This window comes from Tenrec ecaudatus, chromosome 5, assembly GCF_050624435.1.
Source record: "Tenrec ecaudatus isolate mTenEca1 chromosome 5, mTenEca1.hap1, whole genome shotgun sequence".
Classification (NCBI taxonomy): Eukaryota; Metazoa; Chordata; class Mammalia; order Afrosoricida; family Tenrecidae; genus Tenrec; species Tenrec ecaudatus.
The window spans coordinates 174749497-174764981 of NC_134534.1; the positions used below are offsets into that span (position 1 = coordinate 174749497).

Here is a 15485-nt window from a genome sequence, read left to right on the forward strand (position 1 = left end):
TCTCAGCAGTGCTGTAATCATGTCATGGGCATGTCAATGGAGGCCAAGAGACTGGGGAGAGTTCCATGTGGTATCTGGTAGCTGTCATCTTCGGTGGCACTTAGGTTCTTCCCGTGGCGATGGCAGAAGCCGGCGTTTTTGTCTCTCATTGACTCCATCTGGCCTCTCCATGTCGTGTGTGTCTGTCTGGATCAAGATGGAGCTTTGTATTCTGGGACCCATTATTTCCGAGGCCCTACCTGCGTTTGACAGGGCAAGTCCTCCACAATCTGCTCCCTCTTCTATGCAAATGATGTACCCTGCCTGGCTCGCAGCAAGCGACTTCCACGGCCCCATAATAAATTAGTTTCCATTGCTCTGAGAAAATGTATGCAATCACATTGCTTTGTTTACTTTTTGAAAAATAGATAATCCGATGTTTCCCCAATTAAAAGTTACTAACAATAAGGAGCCTCACCATCAATTTAGGAACACATTTTCTCTGGGTAGGGGAGGGGAAAGAAAACAACAAAAAACCCAGCAAATACTAGCTTATTAATTGTCCATATGGATTTTCAGATATTTTGAATTTTTCATGTGAAAAATTGTGTGCTACGGAAACACACAGCCGTATTTCTTCTGAGTCGTTCACCTGTTAATAGCTGTTTGGAAAAGGGGTGGTGGTGGAAATTGCTGCTTTAAAACATAGGCGGGGAGTCTGTGCACGGCCCTGCTTTTGAGCTGACGACTCACTGGACTCAACAACTATCTGGATTTGGGTTTTTGTTTGTTTTGTACTGTATCTTACAGTTAGTAATAATATGTGCTGCGTACAACGTTGCAACATGTAATTTGCTGAAGTTACCATTCTCAAAAGATCACTGTAGATGTTCAAAGATCAGACTTATAAAGATACTAATAGTAAAAGGCAATCTTAGTGGGGGAAATGAGGTATTTGACTTAATTCAGAACCAATTTACACTGGACGCCGGCACTGAGTTCTAGCCTCAGTGTCAGCAACTGCTCATCTACAGAAAGCAGGTCGGCACTGTGAGATGTGAAACAAGTGCTTTGTTACTGAACCGGTTCACGCATGATTTTCAGGGGAATACTCTTTTGTTGGTATATGCTTTACAAAATAGCATTCTGCGTTTGGTGCTGCGGTTTTCTTCTCCCGGTACTCTGAATACATGTGGCCACCATTTGTCACCCTGTGGATCATGTCTTGGACTACTAACCACTAGGTTTAAAGTTCAAAGCCATCAGCCACTCTCATGGGAAAAGTTGAGGCTGTCTGCCCCCATACAGATGTATTGTTGTACTTACCTGGCAGGGGAGACACCCCGATCAGGAAGGTGGTTTTCTCAGGGTGAGGCTCACCCATTGCACTCTGGGTTTGCTGACCCCTGCGATTTCCCCAAATTCGGGAAACTTAACTGCATAATTTGTGGTAGTGGGGGACTGCGTTCGCGCTCTCCCCTTAAAAGAAAAAAAGGATGTATTGTCTCAGAAAACCCTGAAGAGGGACAGCGTGAGTCAGAAGCTACTTGATGGGAGTTTGTTCTGTGAGGAATATTAATGCACACTAAGTCTAATTCTCTCTTAAGCAAACCATATTATATTCCTGCAAATCTGTTGTTTAAGAATCCAGGTCATGGATGTTAAAGTCAGAGTACTTGGTCCTATTACTTGATTAATTCCTATGGATACTCGCATATTGACCTATGAAAATATTTTGGAATGAGTAAGAATACACTTTTCTATCCTTTTATAAAACTCAACTGCCATCAAGTCATTGCTGACTTATAGTGACTTCCAGTGGGTTTTTGAGACTGTGATTGTTTACGGGAGCAGAAAGTCCAGTCTTTCTCCCTCAGAGCTGTTGGTGGTTTTGAATGCTGATTATTCAGATAACAGCCCAATGCAAAACCACTACACCATGTGGGCTCCTACTAATATGTATTTTTAAGAGTCACAGGCAACTTTTTTTAAAAGGGAGATTTCTGAAATGCACTCTGGGCTGTCTGCGGGTGAAGTAGTGTAATCCTTTCCTTAAACTACCTTTTCCAACTGAGAAGTAATAATGTTAAAAGTATCATAAGAAGTCCCATCTAAAGTGTTTAAATCACAATCCACAGAGCTAAACATTTTCACATGAGAAAATTGTTTTAAAGACTTGACCAAGATCATGTATTTCTTCATAATGGAATCTGGTTGTTCGATGCCACCAGTCAGACCTGACTCATAGGGTCCCTAGACTTAACAGAACTGGTAAACTGCCTGGTCCTACAGGTGCATGTTTTCTGATTCTCTGTCCCATGGTGTTTTAGAACATTAAAGTACCAATTAGGAAAGTTCGTTTTACCAAAGTATTCATTAATGGATTGGGCACCTTAAATCGAATGTAAAGATGTAAATTTCAGAAAGGGCCAGGGGTGGCTTAGCCTAACAGGTGAAACAACACCTGAGAAGCCTTGAGATTGGTTGCCATGATGGGGAATGACACCGGTTACTATGAGGATGAAGAAGGCCTATTCCCTCAGCATCGATGGAAGGAGGGTGGAGGAGAAGGTACAAGAACCTCCTTGAAGAAAAGCTACGTGAGTTTGAGTCTTCTTGAATGAATAGTCATCAGTGGGTACAGCAGGAACCAGGAGTTGGTGTCTGAAAACGAAGGCCCCCGGACCATCCTCATTCTGTAAGGTCGTTGTGTCTGGTGCATGATGAGGTCTGAGGTTGAACTTGTAGTCAGGGACCAGATTACAGACAGTCTCATTGAAATGATTTGCATTTGAAATAACCTGAAAATTGATGAAAGGATTTCATGGAAAAAGCACCACCACCACAACTTGATGATCCGTGGAGATCCCTTTTCAGCTCAGCACTGTACACGTCATTGTGTTCTACCAGCAGTGCGTGTGAGGATTGTGTGGAGCAATGGGAGGTGTCCGAAATGTTGGTGGAAATGGAATTAAGAGATAATGGCATTGTTTTATGTGTTTTTTTAAAAAAATTTCCTCATGCTCCCTAGAACAAAAACCCGGCACTATAACCCCCAAACAGAGTTCAGAAGGTAGCAGGAAGGCATTGGAAAGCGTGACAAATGGGAAGGGGGGCTGAGGGCGACATTCGGAAGAGTGCTCTGTACAGTGAGGGGATTGCAACTCACGTCAGAAAAGCAAACTGTCCACATTTCTGAAGAGGAAACTGGTTGGCTATGTAGACTTTCACCCAAGCCACTGGAAATGTAAAAAACAAAAAGGAAAATAGATAGACTAATACCCGTGTACTGAATTTCCAACTCATGTTTTTGTTGTTATAATGAACGTTACAAGGAGATTTTTTTTAAAACAAAAAATCATTCTGCTGAAACATTGGAGAAGAGATATATAGAGAGAACATCACATTTGACAGTGGGCATCAATAAAGACAAAAGTAAATAATAATAATACATCGTTGAGGCCAGAGGCTAGAGGATTGTTGACCAGGGGCAGGATAGGAAGCAGCTGTGTTGCTGGCCCAGCGATCAGGTAGGTGATAGAAGCGCACTCATCCAGGTGAGTAATGAAGGTTGGCATTGCCTGTGAAACGGAGGGAACGACATTTACTTGCTTAGCATATCTCACACTAAGATGGATGATGATGATGTGATTTCTCTCATTAGCACTTCTAGGCTCTGAAACTTGGCCTCATCAGCTCACTGTGTAACCGGGGCGGAACTAAGCTTTTTAAATTCCTACCATGACGTCTCTGAGTCATCATCATTTCGTTGCTGAAGTGATTGCTAGAATCTCTTATCCGGTCCTCCTCTCTGTAGATTTACATCTGAAGCTCTATGATCACAGTTTTAGGGCCATCGTCTCTAAAACACCCTCATCCTTTCTTGTCCAAACCTTGCGGTCTCCACAAGCTGTGTTTTCTTCTTGTTCCCAGCTCCCTCTCTTGTCCTGCAAGCTGCCACCTCATTTCCTGAAGAAACTTTTCTCAAGCCCGTGAGCTTCCAAACACCCTGGTTTAGAATAGAATAGAATAGAATTTAGAAACTTTTCTCAAGCCCGTGAGCTTCCAAACACCCTGGTTTAGAATAGAATTTGTCTGATTTTTTTTCTTTTTAAATCCCATGTGGATTTGAGCATCACGGTTACAAACACTACCTTTTGGGGAAAGTCAGTCTGATTTTTCAAACTAGATTCACGGAGACGGCATTTAGGTCACGGTCCTACACTTTGTTCCTGTTTTGAAGTTAGGAGTCTAGACAGTGAGCTAGAACCTCTTTCTTTGGCATCAGAAATCATATTTTATGTAGTGTTAAATACACATTTTGATCCAGATTTGCACCTTAATTAAAATGTTTTTTAGTGGGTGCTACCATTTTGGCTGTGTAGCCAATCCATTTTGTCAAAATTGTTGAAAGGATAGCCTTCAACTTTGATATGCCTTTTCCCCGTGAAGACAAAGCGCATCCATTGTGGACCAGTTGCTGTGTAAAGTTCATCAGACACCAAAGTCGACTTGTCAGGGTGCAGAAGGTGGAAGGTACAATCCTCCTTGCACGGTGCATTAGACAGTAGACTGCTACAAGGAGGTTCAGCCCCACTAGCTGCTCTCCAGGAGAAAGCGGTGACGGTTTGTTTCCGTAAAGATTCAGTCTCACCAACCACATAAAGTCGTCCTACTCAGTACTACGGCGTAGCTAGGAGACCTTGGCAGGACTCGGTTGCCTTCATTGTATTTGCCACCAAGCTGATTCTGACTCACCGCGAGGCTATAGGACAGGGTCAGACTGTCCCTGTGGGTTTCCAAGTCTATACATCTTTATAGCAGAGTGGCTAGTGGTTTTGAACTGCTGACCTTGTAGTTAGGAGGTCAGTGTGTGACCCACTATGCCACCAGGGCTCCTTAGGGATAATGATTGTGGAGGTGCTATGCTACCAGTGAAATGCCCTTCAGGAGTCTTTTACAGGCTTCGTTTGTGGACGTGAAGCCAAGAGAATGTTAGGATGTGAAGTGACGATACAGAATGTCTTGCAGCTGTCAGTTTCATCTCTTTGAAAGAGCATTCTTTTGTTTTTGTTCACTGTACAACATAAATGGAGATAGTTTTGTTCTTATATTTCTTAAAAAGAAATCTGCCTTTAAGGTAAATTGCGTTGAAAGCTATCCATTTTAACTGCCCCCCCCCTTCTTCCCCCCAAAGCTGAAATCCCCTCGGCCGTAGCACTGATCCATGGTCACTTGGCTCCCTCAGATATTTTCCTCCTTCCTCCACTATGCGCACTTCTTCGTCCTATCAATTTATTATTTAACACTGTATTTTAGTTGAAAACCTTTGAAAGCCTTCGTGCTAGCTTTGAGTGTGACTGTTCAGAAAGCGCTGAGTCCCTCCTGTGCCAAGAGCTTCTCATTCTAATGTTAAAAGTCAGAGTCCAGAAGCACAGATCCTGTTATTCAACACCATCTGCACAACTAGCTGTTCACTCCCACACCCGTCTTCCTTTTCCAAAGGCAAAGATACTCAACTCAGAACATAATGACACTGTGTCCCCAAAGTTAATTCCTGCTCAGCACTTTGCAGTACCTGAAAGTCCAGTCTTTATGTTTATTAATTGTTTTCTAATAATAAATGGAAAATGGTAATGGCCAGTGGATGCACGAAGTCTTGTGAAATTGCCCATGGTAATGTGTCTTTAAGTTTTAAGGCGTTAGCTGGTGATGTATCATTGAATCAATGTATGTGCATTTTTTTACCTTTTATTCTTTGTCTTCCAAAGTAAATTGTAAACTGCTCGAAAATCTCATGTTGGTATGGTTGCCCATTATCCATGAGTTAGTTCCATCCGGTAGAGAGCCTGTAGGACCAAGGACAGTAGCCTCTGGGGAGCTTCCGAGTTAGTTCCATCCGGTAGAGAGCCTGTAGGACCAAGGACAGTAGCCTCTGGGGAGCTTCCAAGCCTGTACATCTTCTTCATCGCAGACTGCCACCCCCTTTCCCCACGGCTTCTAGCCATTTGTAATACCTAGAGTATTTTTTCTAAATAATAAACAATAGGTGATAGTTTTTTCCCCCTGTGATTGGGTTATACGTTCAAGTCCATAGTTATGCACTCCAAACATTGAACGATGCCATCTTTGCTCCTTGTCATCAGAGGAGACTGAAGAATGAGTAGTCATATGTTGTTAGATGCTCGTTTTGTATTTCCGCTTATTCCTACTGAACACATTTAAATCTGGGAACATGGTTCCGGGGACCTGACTGCTGAATCTTACACTGTGATGGATGATACCGTAGATAGCCCATCGCTGCTGTCAAAGTTGACTTAGATAATGTACTTATTAGAATACTAACATCTAAATTTAAAATGACAATCTTAAACCATGTATATTGTCATATAGAACTGTATTTTAGAAGTGGCCTGCTTCTGGGGTGTTGATTTCAGGATTGGTTTATTATCAGTGACCCAACCTGAGCGGTGCTTTGCCTGCTCTCCTGTCCTTACGTCGTGTCATCCTGATGGCACTTTCAGAGTACCTGCGAAAAAGGAGTGGATCATATCTCCAAGTATAGACTACGCCTTCACGTTGCCTGTTTCTGTCGTTCTTGGTTTAAAAACCTTCAACTCACTACTCAACAAGGGCACACCATCCAAAGGTCAGTCCAGACTCATTGCATTCTCCCTTGGAGCCAGATTACTGTCATGACCAAAATCAGAAGGCCATTAGAAAGAAGAGACCAAGAATGGATTTGGAATAAACAACCAAACATGATCATTGCCATCCCCCTAGTCGCATCACTTGTCAATGCATAGATGTACATATTTCTGTAGGTCATCTGACTTAGCATCAACCTGTGACAGCACAGTGTTGGTGACAACTGGATAGGAGTATTTATTTGTGGCCAAAGCTAGGAAATTTTGAGTGTCCATTGAAACTCACAGCTCCTATCTGCCCCATCCTTCACACATCCTTAAGCATCTCTTGCAAACTTCTTTGTGACCCGTCTAACAAGATACCTTGCAGAAATGAGTAGCTTAATTTGTAACACGGACTTGAATTTTAATGGAGTTACATTTGCATCTGTTGAAAACATGGTAATTAGGTACATCTTAATTGCAGAATGACTATGCTGCATTAAAGAGAAATAAGCAGCTTCACACAGGACCGTCTTTTAAAAACAGAAACTTGAAAGTATAGCTCTTCAGGTAACCACATGGGAAAGGAGTTGATTGTCTAGTGCCTAGTGCAGGCAAAAAGAAGCAGGAATGCTAGTCAGAAATAGGTATTTTCCTTTGCTTGGAGAGCATCGTCTTTCTTAGTGCAGAGTCTCTGCTCAAGGAAAGCAAACAATCTGTAAAGATGAGCAAAATTAAAGAGAAGAACAGTAAAAATTTACATAACATTTTAAAGAGTAACTTACCTAAATGTAGATGGTTGGTTAGTTTTTACATTGTAACTTGCTGGGTGAACACAATGGATCAAGTCATTTATTCATCTTATAGTAAGCAATATTTCCTACTTGCAAAATAAGTTTAATGAACATCTTCCTGTGATTTCTTAGCCTCAAAGGACAAAAAGTTTGGCGTGTCCCTTATTATCCTGCTAGTACTGAATGTGCAAAGGCTGGCCTTAAAACTTAAAAAGAGATATTGACTAGTTTATGGGTTACCTTTGGTACATGTTAAAAATTAAAGCCTGTGGCCAATTTCTTCAAGGTTTGAAAAAAAAAATCACAGTACTTCTATGTAGTTAAGGGGAACTTGAGAGAGCCTTATTATTCTCTCTCAAGTCATTTTAGATTTTGAGACATATATAGAATATGTTCTAAAAGAACATCTTATGTTTGTATATAGGAAGCTACATATTGCTAAATATTTTTAATTAGCTGGCATGCAAAGGGATTCATGAAATCAGCACACCCCCAGAAGATTTTCCTTGATACAGCATTATCCAAATTGGAATGTTCAGAATAAGCATTAAAAATCCTCAAACGTGCAAGTGTCATTTTGAACAGCCCGCTTGCTTGGAGCAGGAAATGGAGCTTGGAGCTATGCTTCTGTAAAGTGAGGTTATCCAACCCAAAGTTAACAAAGGAGTTAATACTAATATTTTTTCCGTTTCACCCAGTTTAGAAAATAAGTTGCATTACATGTACCAGAAAGTGATTGTGCATGAGAAAATGCCCTGGCAACAATTCCAAGTTCAGTCTATAGTTGGTTGTGGAGGCGCTGCCTTTATTCTGCTCCCCAGCCAAGAGCAGGCATATGCCCCTTGTACTAATGCCAACACTGTTAGGCAGAAGACTAGCAGAATTGCTACTGATATTTCCATTCATGATTTATGATAATGGGGCCGTGGAGGACTAAGCCATTTACATTTACTGAGCTCATTTTTTTGTTTATAATTTCAGACTCTGTAAGGGTTATAAAATCCATTAGACGGTACCTATAAGACTAACAATGATAGCCTAAGACTATGTGATACCATGCCAGAAACTGATTAGCGCTGAGCCACATAGAGAGGGCCTCCTCGGTGTTAGAGCACTGAGTTGCAGCTAGTCGTGTGCAGCTTTATGAGGGGAGAACAGTCATATTCTGAGTCTCGAGGATGGAGTACTTAGGGACTGGATAAAAGGTTGCCCTGTAGGGATAAAGTCATGAGTCAAGTCTGACCAATAGTTTCTTTGTTGAAATCACCATTGATGCCTGGCTGATTTTAGGACCTCCGAGTCTGGGGAAACACACAGAATCATGCCCTAGGAGAAGTCCACATAGCAGGAGAAAGTGTTATCCATAGAGCTGTGAAAGTATAGGTACAATGAACTTTCCAGGTAGGAAGTTAAAACATTAAAAAAATTTTTATTTTAAACTAATGTCCTTTATTTAACTTCCACTTACTAGCAGACGGGTTTCAAGAACTCCAGAGTGTTGTTTTCTGTAGCTTTAGTCCATTATTTCCAAGTTGTAGCTGCGTCCATTTCCAAGAGAAGTGGCTTGCAACTCGTGGACTAGTTGGCCAGGATAGTTTCTCCTTGCTCTGTTTTATAAGATATAAAAATTATAGACTAACTCAGCTCTTATTTGTAAAACGATTAGAGTTTCACTACCTTGCCCATCTGGATGTTGTAATTGACTTCCTCTAGCAAACTAGCACAGTTCCTGTTTCTATAGTGACTGATAGAGAGGAAAAGAAACAATGTTGTTGTTGTTTTTTAAGCTTCACCATCCTTTGAAGCAAGAGTAGCACCTGAGACCCTGGGAAGTGAAGCATGTGGTTCTTAGACTGAGCCGTTTCAACAGTGCTTCCAGATGGAAACACCTCAGAGAGAAAGAAAGATCTGGTCATCGGCGTCTGAACAGTCAGCCAGTGAAAACCTTACGATTCACAAGGCTCCGACTCCGTTGGGCACGAGGCTGGCATGAGTCCGAAGACTCAAAGGCAGCTGAGAGCAAAGCCATGCCAGTCCTAGAGGCGCTGTACATCCAGGAGCTGGCTTCTTGAGTGATTTCTTTATTATAAGCTGCAAGTCACAGAGTTAGATGTTCACACAGGACTGCCAGTAGATTTCTGAAATGTTGTGCTGGCTGCTGGAATTATCTTCTGGGCAAATGGATAGTGACCAGATGATAGATTATTGTATAAAGCTTAGAATTAAGTACTAACAAACCGAGTTGATCAAGGAAGGGCGTGAAGGTCTTAGCGAAGGCCAACTATGTGATAGTCTAACAGTAGAAGGAGCAGCAGATCCGAACGTTCTGGTTCCAAAGGTCTTCTGAGCTCTGTATCCTCAACAACAAATGGAAGAAATTAGACTCTGATTTTCAGTGACTTTCTGAGTAGGTGCCATGCCATTGTTACCCAGTCTACTGGGAAGTGAAATGTGTTTTTCTTTCTTTCTTTTTCTTTCTTTCTTTCTTTCTTTCTTTCTTTCTTTCTTTCTTTCTTTCTTTCTTTCTTTCTTTCTTTCTTTCTTTTTCTTTCCAACTTTGTCAAGAAAAAAGCAATTCTCAACCTTTTTAAAATGCTAATTTCTGGCATTAAAAACAACAGCAATATTACTTGACCACTACTATGCCATTCTTTGAGAATCTTTCCTCAGAATTGTAGGGCTTCATAAGAGAAAATTTAGATATCAGAACTGTCTTTATCGGCTTATTATATCTTATATATTGTATCTCTTAATGTGAGCAATCTTTTCTTTGAACAGAAAAGACAGAATGTTCCTTGAAGATAGATTATCATAATTTGAAGTTTGGTTCTTGGGAAAGATTGGGAAGCACCTTGGCTCTCTTAGAAGAAACTCAGAAACCCTGACTGATACTGTATTGGTTGATATTGGTGGTAATGGTGGATGTAGGAGTCAGGTAGGGGGGAGCAGATTAGGAGGTAGGAATGACCTCATAATTCAAAGGCTAACCTGACACTACAATAATTCTTGCTGTATTTGAAAGACAACTTTAGATAACTGGCCTCAGGAATGATGTATGGGAACGTCTGTGGCCATGTATATTGATACTTCCTATTTAATATAGCAATTCCTAAAGTTCCTTTGGCAGAAGGTAGCCTACTTTAGTTACTTGTGATTCTTTTAAATGCCAAAAAGTTCGGGATGTAGAAGAGCCCTTGGACCATATATTAACTAAGGGATGTTCAAACGATGACACACTGTTATCACGAAATAGGTTTTTTTCCTGCAAAGGTCAGAGAAGTGACGTTATTAATTTTTCCTCATTTTCACAACTCTGTTAACCTCTATTTAGCTGTCATTGCCTAGGGTTAGAATATATAATAGCATTTAATTATGGTGTTAGCAATATGTAATGGCAATAAAAGAATTACAAAGGTTGTCCAGATCTGTTATAACTAACTTTAAATGCAAAACAAAATAGAACAAAAACCTAATCTTGTTCAATGTGCAGAAATCACAAATGTACCTGTGTGGGTTCCCAAGGAAGGATGCCCTTGCATGGACATTGGTATACTCACTGGCTAATGGCACGTTTAGGAAAATAAAGGGAGCCTAGCGCAGACACATTAACTGCTCACACCGCAGGGAAGGAAGCGCTTTGGATAGAGGTGCTTGTTTTGTTCGCATTTTGCAAAGATGGGAGACCAGGACCCAAAGGGCCCGCTTTGCGTAAGGAGTTCCCACTGGTCCTTCCAGGAATAAGTCCCTTGTAGGGTGGAGATCTCGATGATGACTCAGTCGGAGCCCAGCGAGGGTGCTTCTCCTGGTTGACACATCATCTTTAAGTAGGAATCTCCTCGAGTGTGGTATTTATCCTTGTCCATCTTCGTTCTGGTTCTGTCACACAGCTGTGTGATCCCTGTTGCTGGCCAGATTGCAGTAGAGTTTGGTTGGGGAGATGTGGGAAAATAAATCCCTCCATGTACTTGAGCTTCCTTATTTTTGATGGTGGTGTTCACTGTTCGTATCTTTTCATCTTCCTTTTCATTTTTCACTCTGCAAGTGGAAGAAGACACAGAAGAAAGTTCAAGATCCGGGCGAGAGTCTGTATCCACAGCCAGTGACCACCCTTCTCACTCCCTGGAGAGACAGATGAATGGAAACCAAGAAAAAGGAGATAAGAGTGACCGGAGAAAAGACAAGACTGCAAAAGAGAAAAAGAAAGACAGAGACAAAGAAAAGGACAAAATCAAAGCCAAGAAAGGAATGTTGAAGGGCTTGGGAGACATGTTCAGGTAAGGACTTCGCCAGTCCCACCTGGGACAACCTAAGCTTCTGAGTGTGAAGTTCAAAGAGGTACTAAATGCACAGGCCGGAAAGTATGTTCAACGTCAATCAGAACGCTTGTATACTTCCCATTCTTGGCTACTTTCCTTTCTCTTCTGAAGCATTTCACTTTATGGTTTCAAACCATTTTAGCAGCCTTCAGGATGATATCTTGCCAACCATGTAAATCAGTTGGCAAGAGGAAGGAGGAGGACACGTCTGTATTTTAGCTGTGCAGAAGAGCAAAAGCCCCATTGAGAAAAGGGTGATTAAAGCAATGTTTGCGCTTTTTTTGGTGAGTGAACAACGATTCATTATTTAAATTTAACATAGAGCTCAAGTTAGTGGTAGCATTTAAAGGTTCATTAATAACAAGTCTAATAAAAAAAAGGTTACAAATAGAGCTTCAATTAGGCTGTGTTGATTAATTTAATACTTATTACTTCGGTCTGAAAAGATTTCATTAGGCAGAGTCTCTGGCTGTTTCTTGACAGTTGTTTTTGTGTCCCTAAATTATAATCTAGGATTACTTAGCATATCATTTTTTTTTACAAATCATTGCTCTACAATAAACGTGTCAAGTTGTTCAGAAGTTACACCGAAATTCTCCCATAAATGTTCATCGAAGGCGATTTATAATATTCAGGCATTTAATGTTACATGTAAACCTTGCTTGATTGCTCCATAAATTAAACCCCTAAACGTATCAAGAGGATGGCTTGAACTGGGAACAGCACAGCCACTTGACTCCTGAAGAGAAAAAGGAAAAAACAGCCATGTCTTCAGTATGGGTCCCTTTGTTTGAACTTTGTTCTTTTTGGTAACGGTTAAACGCGGATGAGCATTTTTGCTTTCCTAGACTGTTTTGCTTGGTAAGCCTTAGGTTGACCTCCGTAACTCGGGGCACGGTAGCTAAGTCAGATCTGGAAATATCATGACGTAGCTTGCACATTCCACAACACAGCAGGTGTATGCTGTGATGGCTGGTTAAAGTGCAGGCGAAAAGTAAACGAAGGAGAGGAAGAGATTGCACAAAACCTGGCCTGTGAAGTCGCAGGGGTTATTGTTCATGGACATCGCATTGGATTCTAGTCTCGAATGCTTCAGAAGAGTTGTGGATTTGTAGTTTTTTCCTTCGTGTTTGCTTTCTTATATTCTGCCTCCTTGGAATGCCTTTTTCAGTCCGATCATCTTTCTTCGTTATAGTCTATGCCCAGGGACACTTAGGGGGTGAACTTGGTCTGACTGCCACGATGTTTCGGGTTCTTGATTACCTCGGGGGCTTGTCGTTTTCTATAAGGAAACTGACAGCTCCTAAACCGGCACTTACATCGCGCCCTGGAATAAGTCTGCTGCCCATCAATGAAAACCTGTGTCCTATGTGTGCACACGGAAATGTGTATGAACTGCCTGCTATGGTCTGGGGTCGCGAGGAGTCGACATCACCTTGATGGCAGTGAGACTCTGTATTTTCAGTGTGGGTCTTCTGCAAATGGGAGAAGACAGGGTGGGGAGGGAGGCCTCCCTAGAGACTTAATGCAGGTGAATTTTAGCAGTCCTGTTTCCAAAACTAAGCAAAAGGCTTAGTTGTTAGTGTTCTTCAGTAGCTAACATTTAGCTGATAGATACAGGATTCTGTTCTTGTCATAGAATAATAACATCGATGAAAATTAAACCTTTTAGAATTAGACTCACACCCCCTTTCGGGGTGTGATTGCAAGTCCAAAAGAATAAGTCGATGCCTGAACAATAGAAGCCCAAAGATTTTCGCTGGTGATACCAGTGGGGGAAATTTATATTATTCCCAAGCTTGTAACTCTTGTTCCCCTTCCTGCTAAAAGTCCTGTGAAACACCAGGTGGCATTTTCCCTAGATCGGCCTTTCTAGACAACCTGTGGCCTGTAGTGGAAGCGGCTTGTGGGACAGAGGGCACCTGTCTGCAGTCCTCAGGGCTTACCTCCTCATGGAAAACCGACCTCTGTGTTCTGAGGTCGTCGTTGAAAGTTTCCGTTTCAGATGGAGCGTAACTTTCTCCCAGCAGTTTAGGAATGGCTGTCCTATTTATTTAACAATGACAGACTCACAGATGGTCATGCTCTCCTGAATACATGGAATCCATACTTTTCCGGAGCTGATCTACGTGGCCAGATGAGAGCCAATTTTGAAAATTTTGGAGATTTTGCCAACGGATCAGGCGATACAAAGCCACGATTTAAAATCGAGTGGGTTGTATTACAATCGGCAGTAGTTCATGGTGCAAACCGCATCGCTACCTCAGTTGCTATCGTATCCCCTTGCGGATCCTGGTGCGTTTTGTTTTTGCACGATGCATCTACGATGTGGTGGTGTGGCTTCCTAATCCCGTGACACCATACTGGAAACCTGAGATCAGCCAGGGCTGAAATATTCACCCCCTGGGAGCCGATGCACTCCGCTCAACAGAGCTGCTTTCCCCGGAGAGTGGGCCGTGAGACCAGCACACTGCCGTGGAGACTTGGCGATGTCTTCAGGCTCTCCAGATGCTGTCCCTGACACACCCTCGTCAACATAGATAAGCTTTCTGTTTCCCCGGGGCCCATCATCTCTCATGCCTTTATTACCTGTCCTTAGTACTTGAGCTGGCTCCAAAAATGTCGCTAGATTTTCAACAGCATTTTTTAAAACTGCTTTTCATACATACTGGGACTGATTTTTTTTTTGAGACTGGTAAAGATGATTCCTTTTTTTTGTTTTAAATCTACTCATGCATGTATTTTTAAACCATGCTCGAATTTAGTCTCTTAACTTTCCCTTTCTTCTTTTAAGGGGATTAGGGTGGTCTTAGATGGGATAATTAGAACAGGTGTGTTCTTGTAAGACAGGTTATCCAAAAGTTTGTGGAAACATGGAATGAGAAGACCAGGGGATGTTTCCATAAACTTGTTTGTTTGAAGTGCCCTCGGGCTGTTCTTGGTACAGGTAGGGCAGTAAGGGAGTTCGTTCAGTGGGTGCCCAGTGTCGACCAAGAGTTTGATAAAGCAGGTTGTGTGTGTGTGTGTTTCTGGTTTTGATTCCGTGAACTAACAGAGAAGGATAAGGCGCATTAGCTGCCGGGAGCCTCACTCTCCAGCATTTGGAAAAAGATTTTCTTTTCTTTGAAAACAGCCTCTCCAGCTCCCACCCCCAGGGCCACCATTGCCACGGGAGGTTGGCTGTGGATTTTGATAAACTTTGAGGTGAGCCAAGTAGATGGGCCACATTTAAAACCCTGGATCTCAGGAGCCCATGGTGGGTTGAGTAGGGCGGTTCTATTCATTTGCATTCACCGATGACATGCTTTTCAACTTAACACATTGAACGGTGAGCCCCCCAGCCCACAAATAATTTAATTATTGATAAACAACTCTGGGCGAGAGTGCTGTGAGTCATCTGAATCTCTCCTCTGTTTATAAATTATGGAGCATACGAAGTGCAAAAGCCGCCTGAATACGAGTTTTTTAAATCACAGATTTAACTCTGTAAGAAGTCAAATAACCAATGGAAAGTAGTTTATGCTTGTAGTCATTTCTCCCTGTACATACGTCTTCCTTAGCCCACAGACCAAATCCATAAGTGAAAGAGCAGAGGGCAAAACAAATGAAGCCCATCGCTACTGAGCTCATGGCATCTCTACAGGGCAGCGTGGAGCCAAGGCAGAGGGTCTCCACCCAAGCCTGTCCTCTTCCCAGGCTCCTGCTGTCGCACCTCTTTTCCTGGGTGCTTGAGCGTGGTGCCACCAGCGCTCCATCCCGGCACCTCA

General features: G+C 42.1%; 1 protein-coding gene and 1 non-coding gene across 16 annotated transcripts in view; both read left to right on the top strand.

The window, feature by feature from the left end:
• Positions 1-15485, top strand: part of PARD3 (par-3 family cell polarity regulator) — a 746206-nt gene that overhangs the window by 476956 nt on the left and 253765 nt on the right. For all 15 annotated transcript variants that reach the window (XM_075550306.1, XM_075550307.1, XM_075550310.1 and 12 more), the window contains one exon: positions 11445-11676. In XM_075550306.1, coding sequence (XP_075406421.1) covers positions 11445-11676 — 232 coding nt within the window. The remainder of the gene's footprint in view (positions 1-11444; positions 11677-15485) is intronic.
• LOC142449729 (U1 spliceosomal RNA) lies at positions 1298-1461 on the top strand. Its single transcript, XR_012784844.1, has one exon. It is a non-coding gene; the product is annotated as a U1 spliceosomal RNA (small nuclear RNA).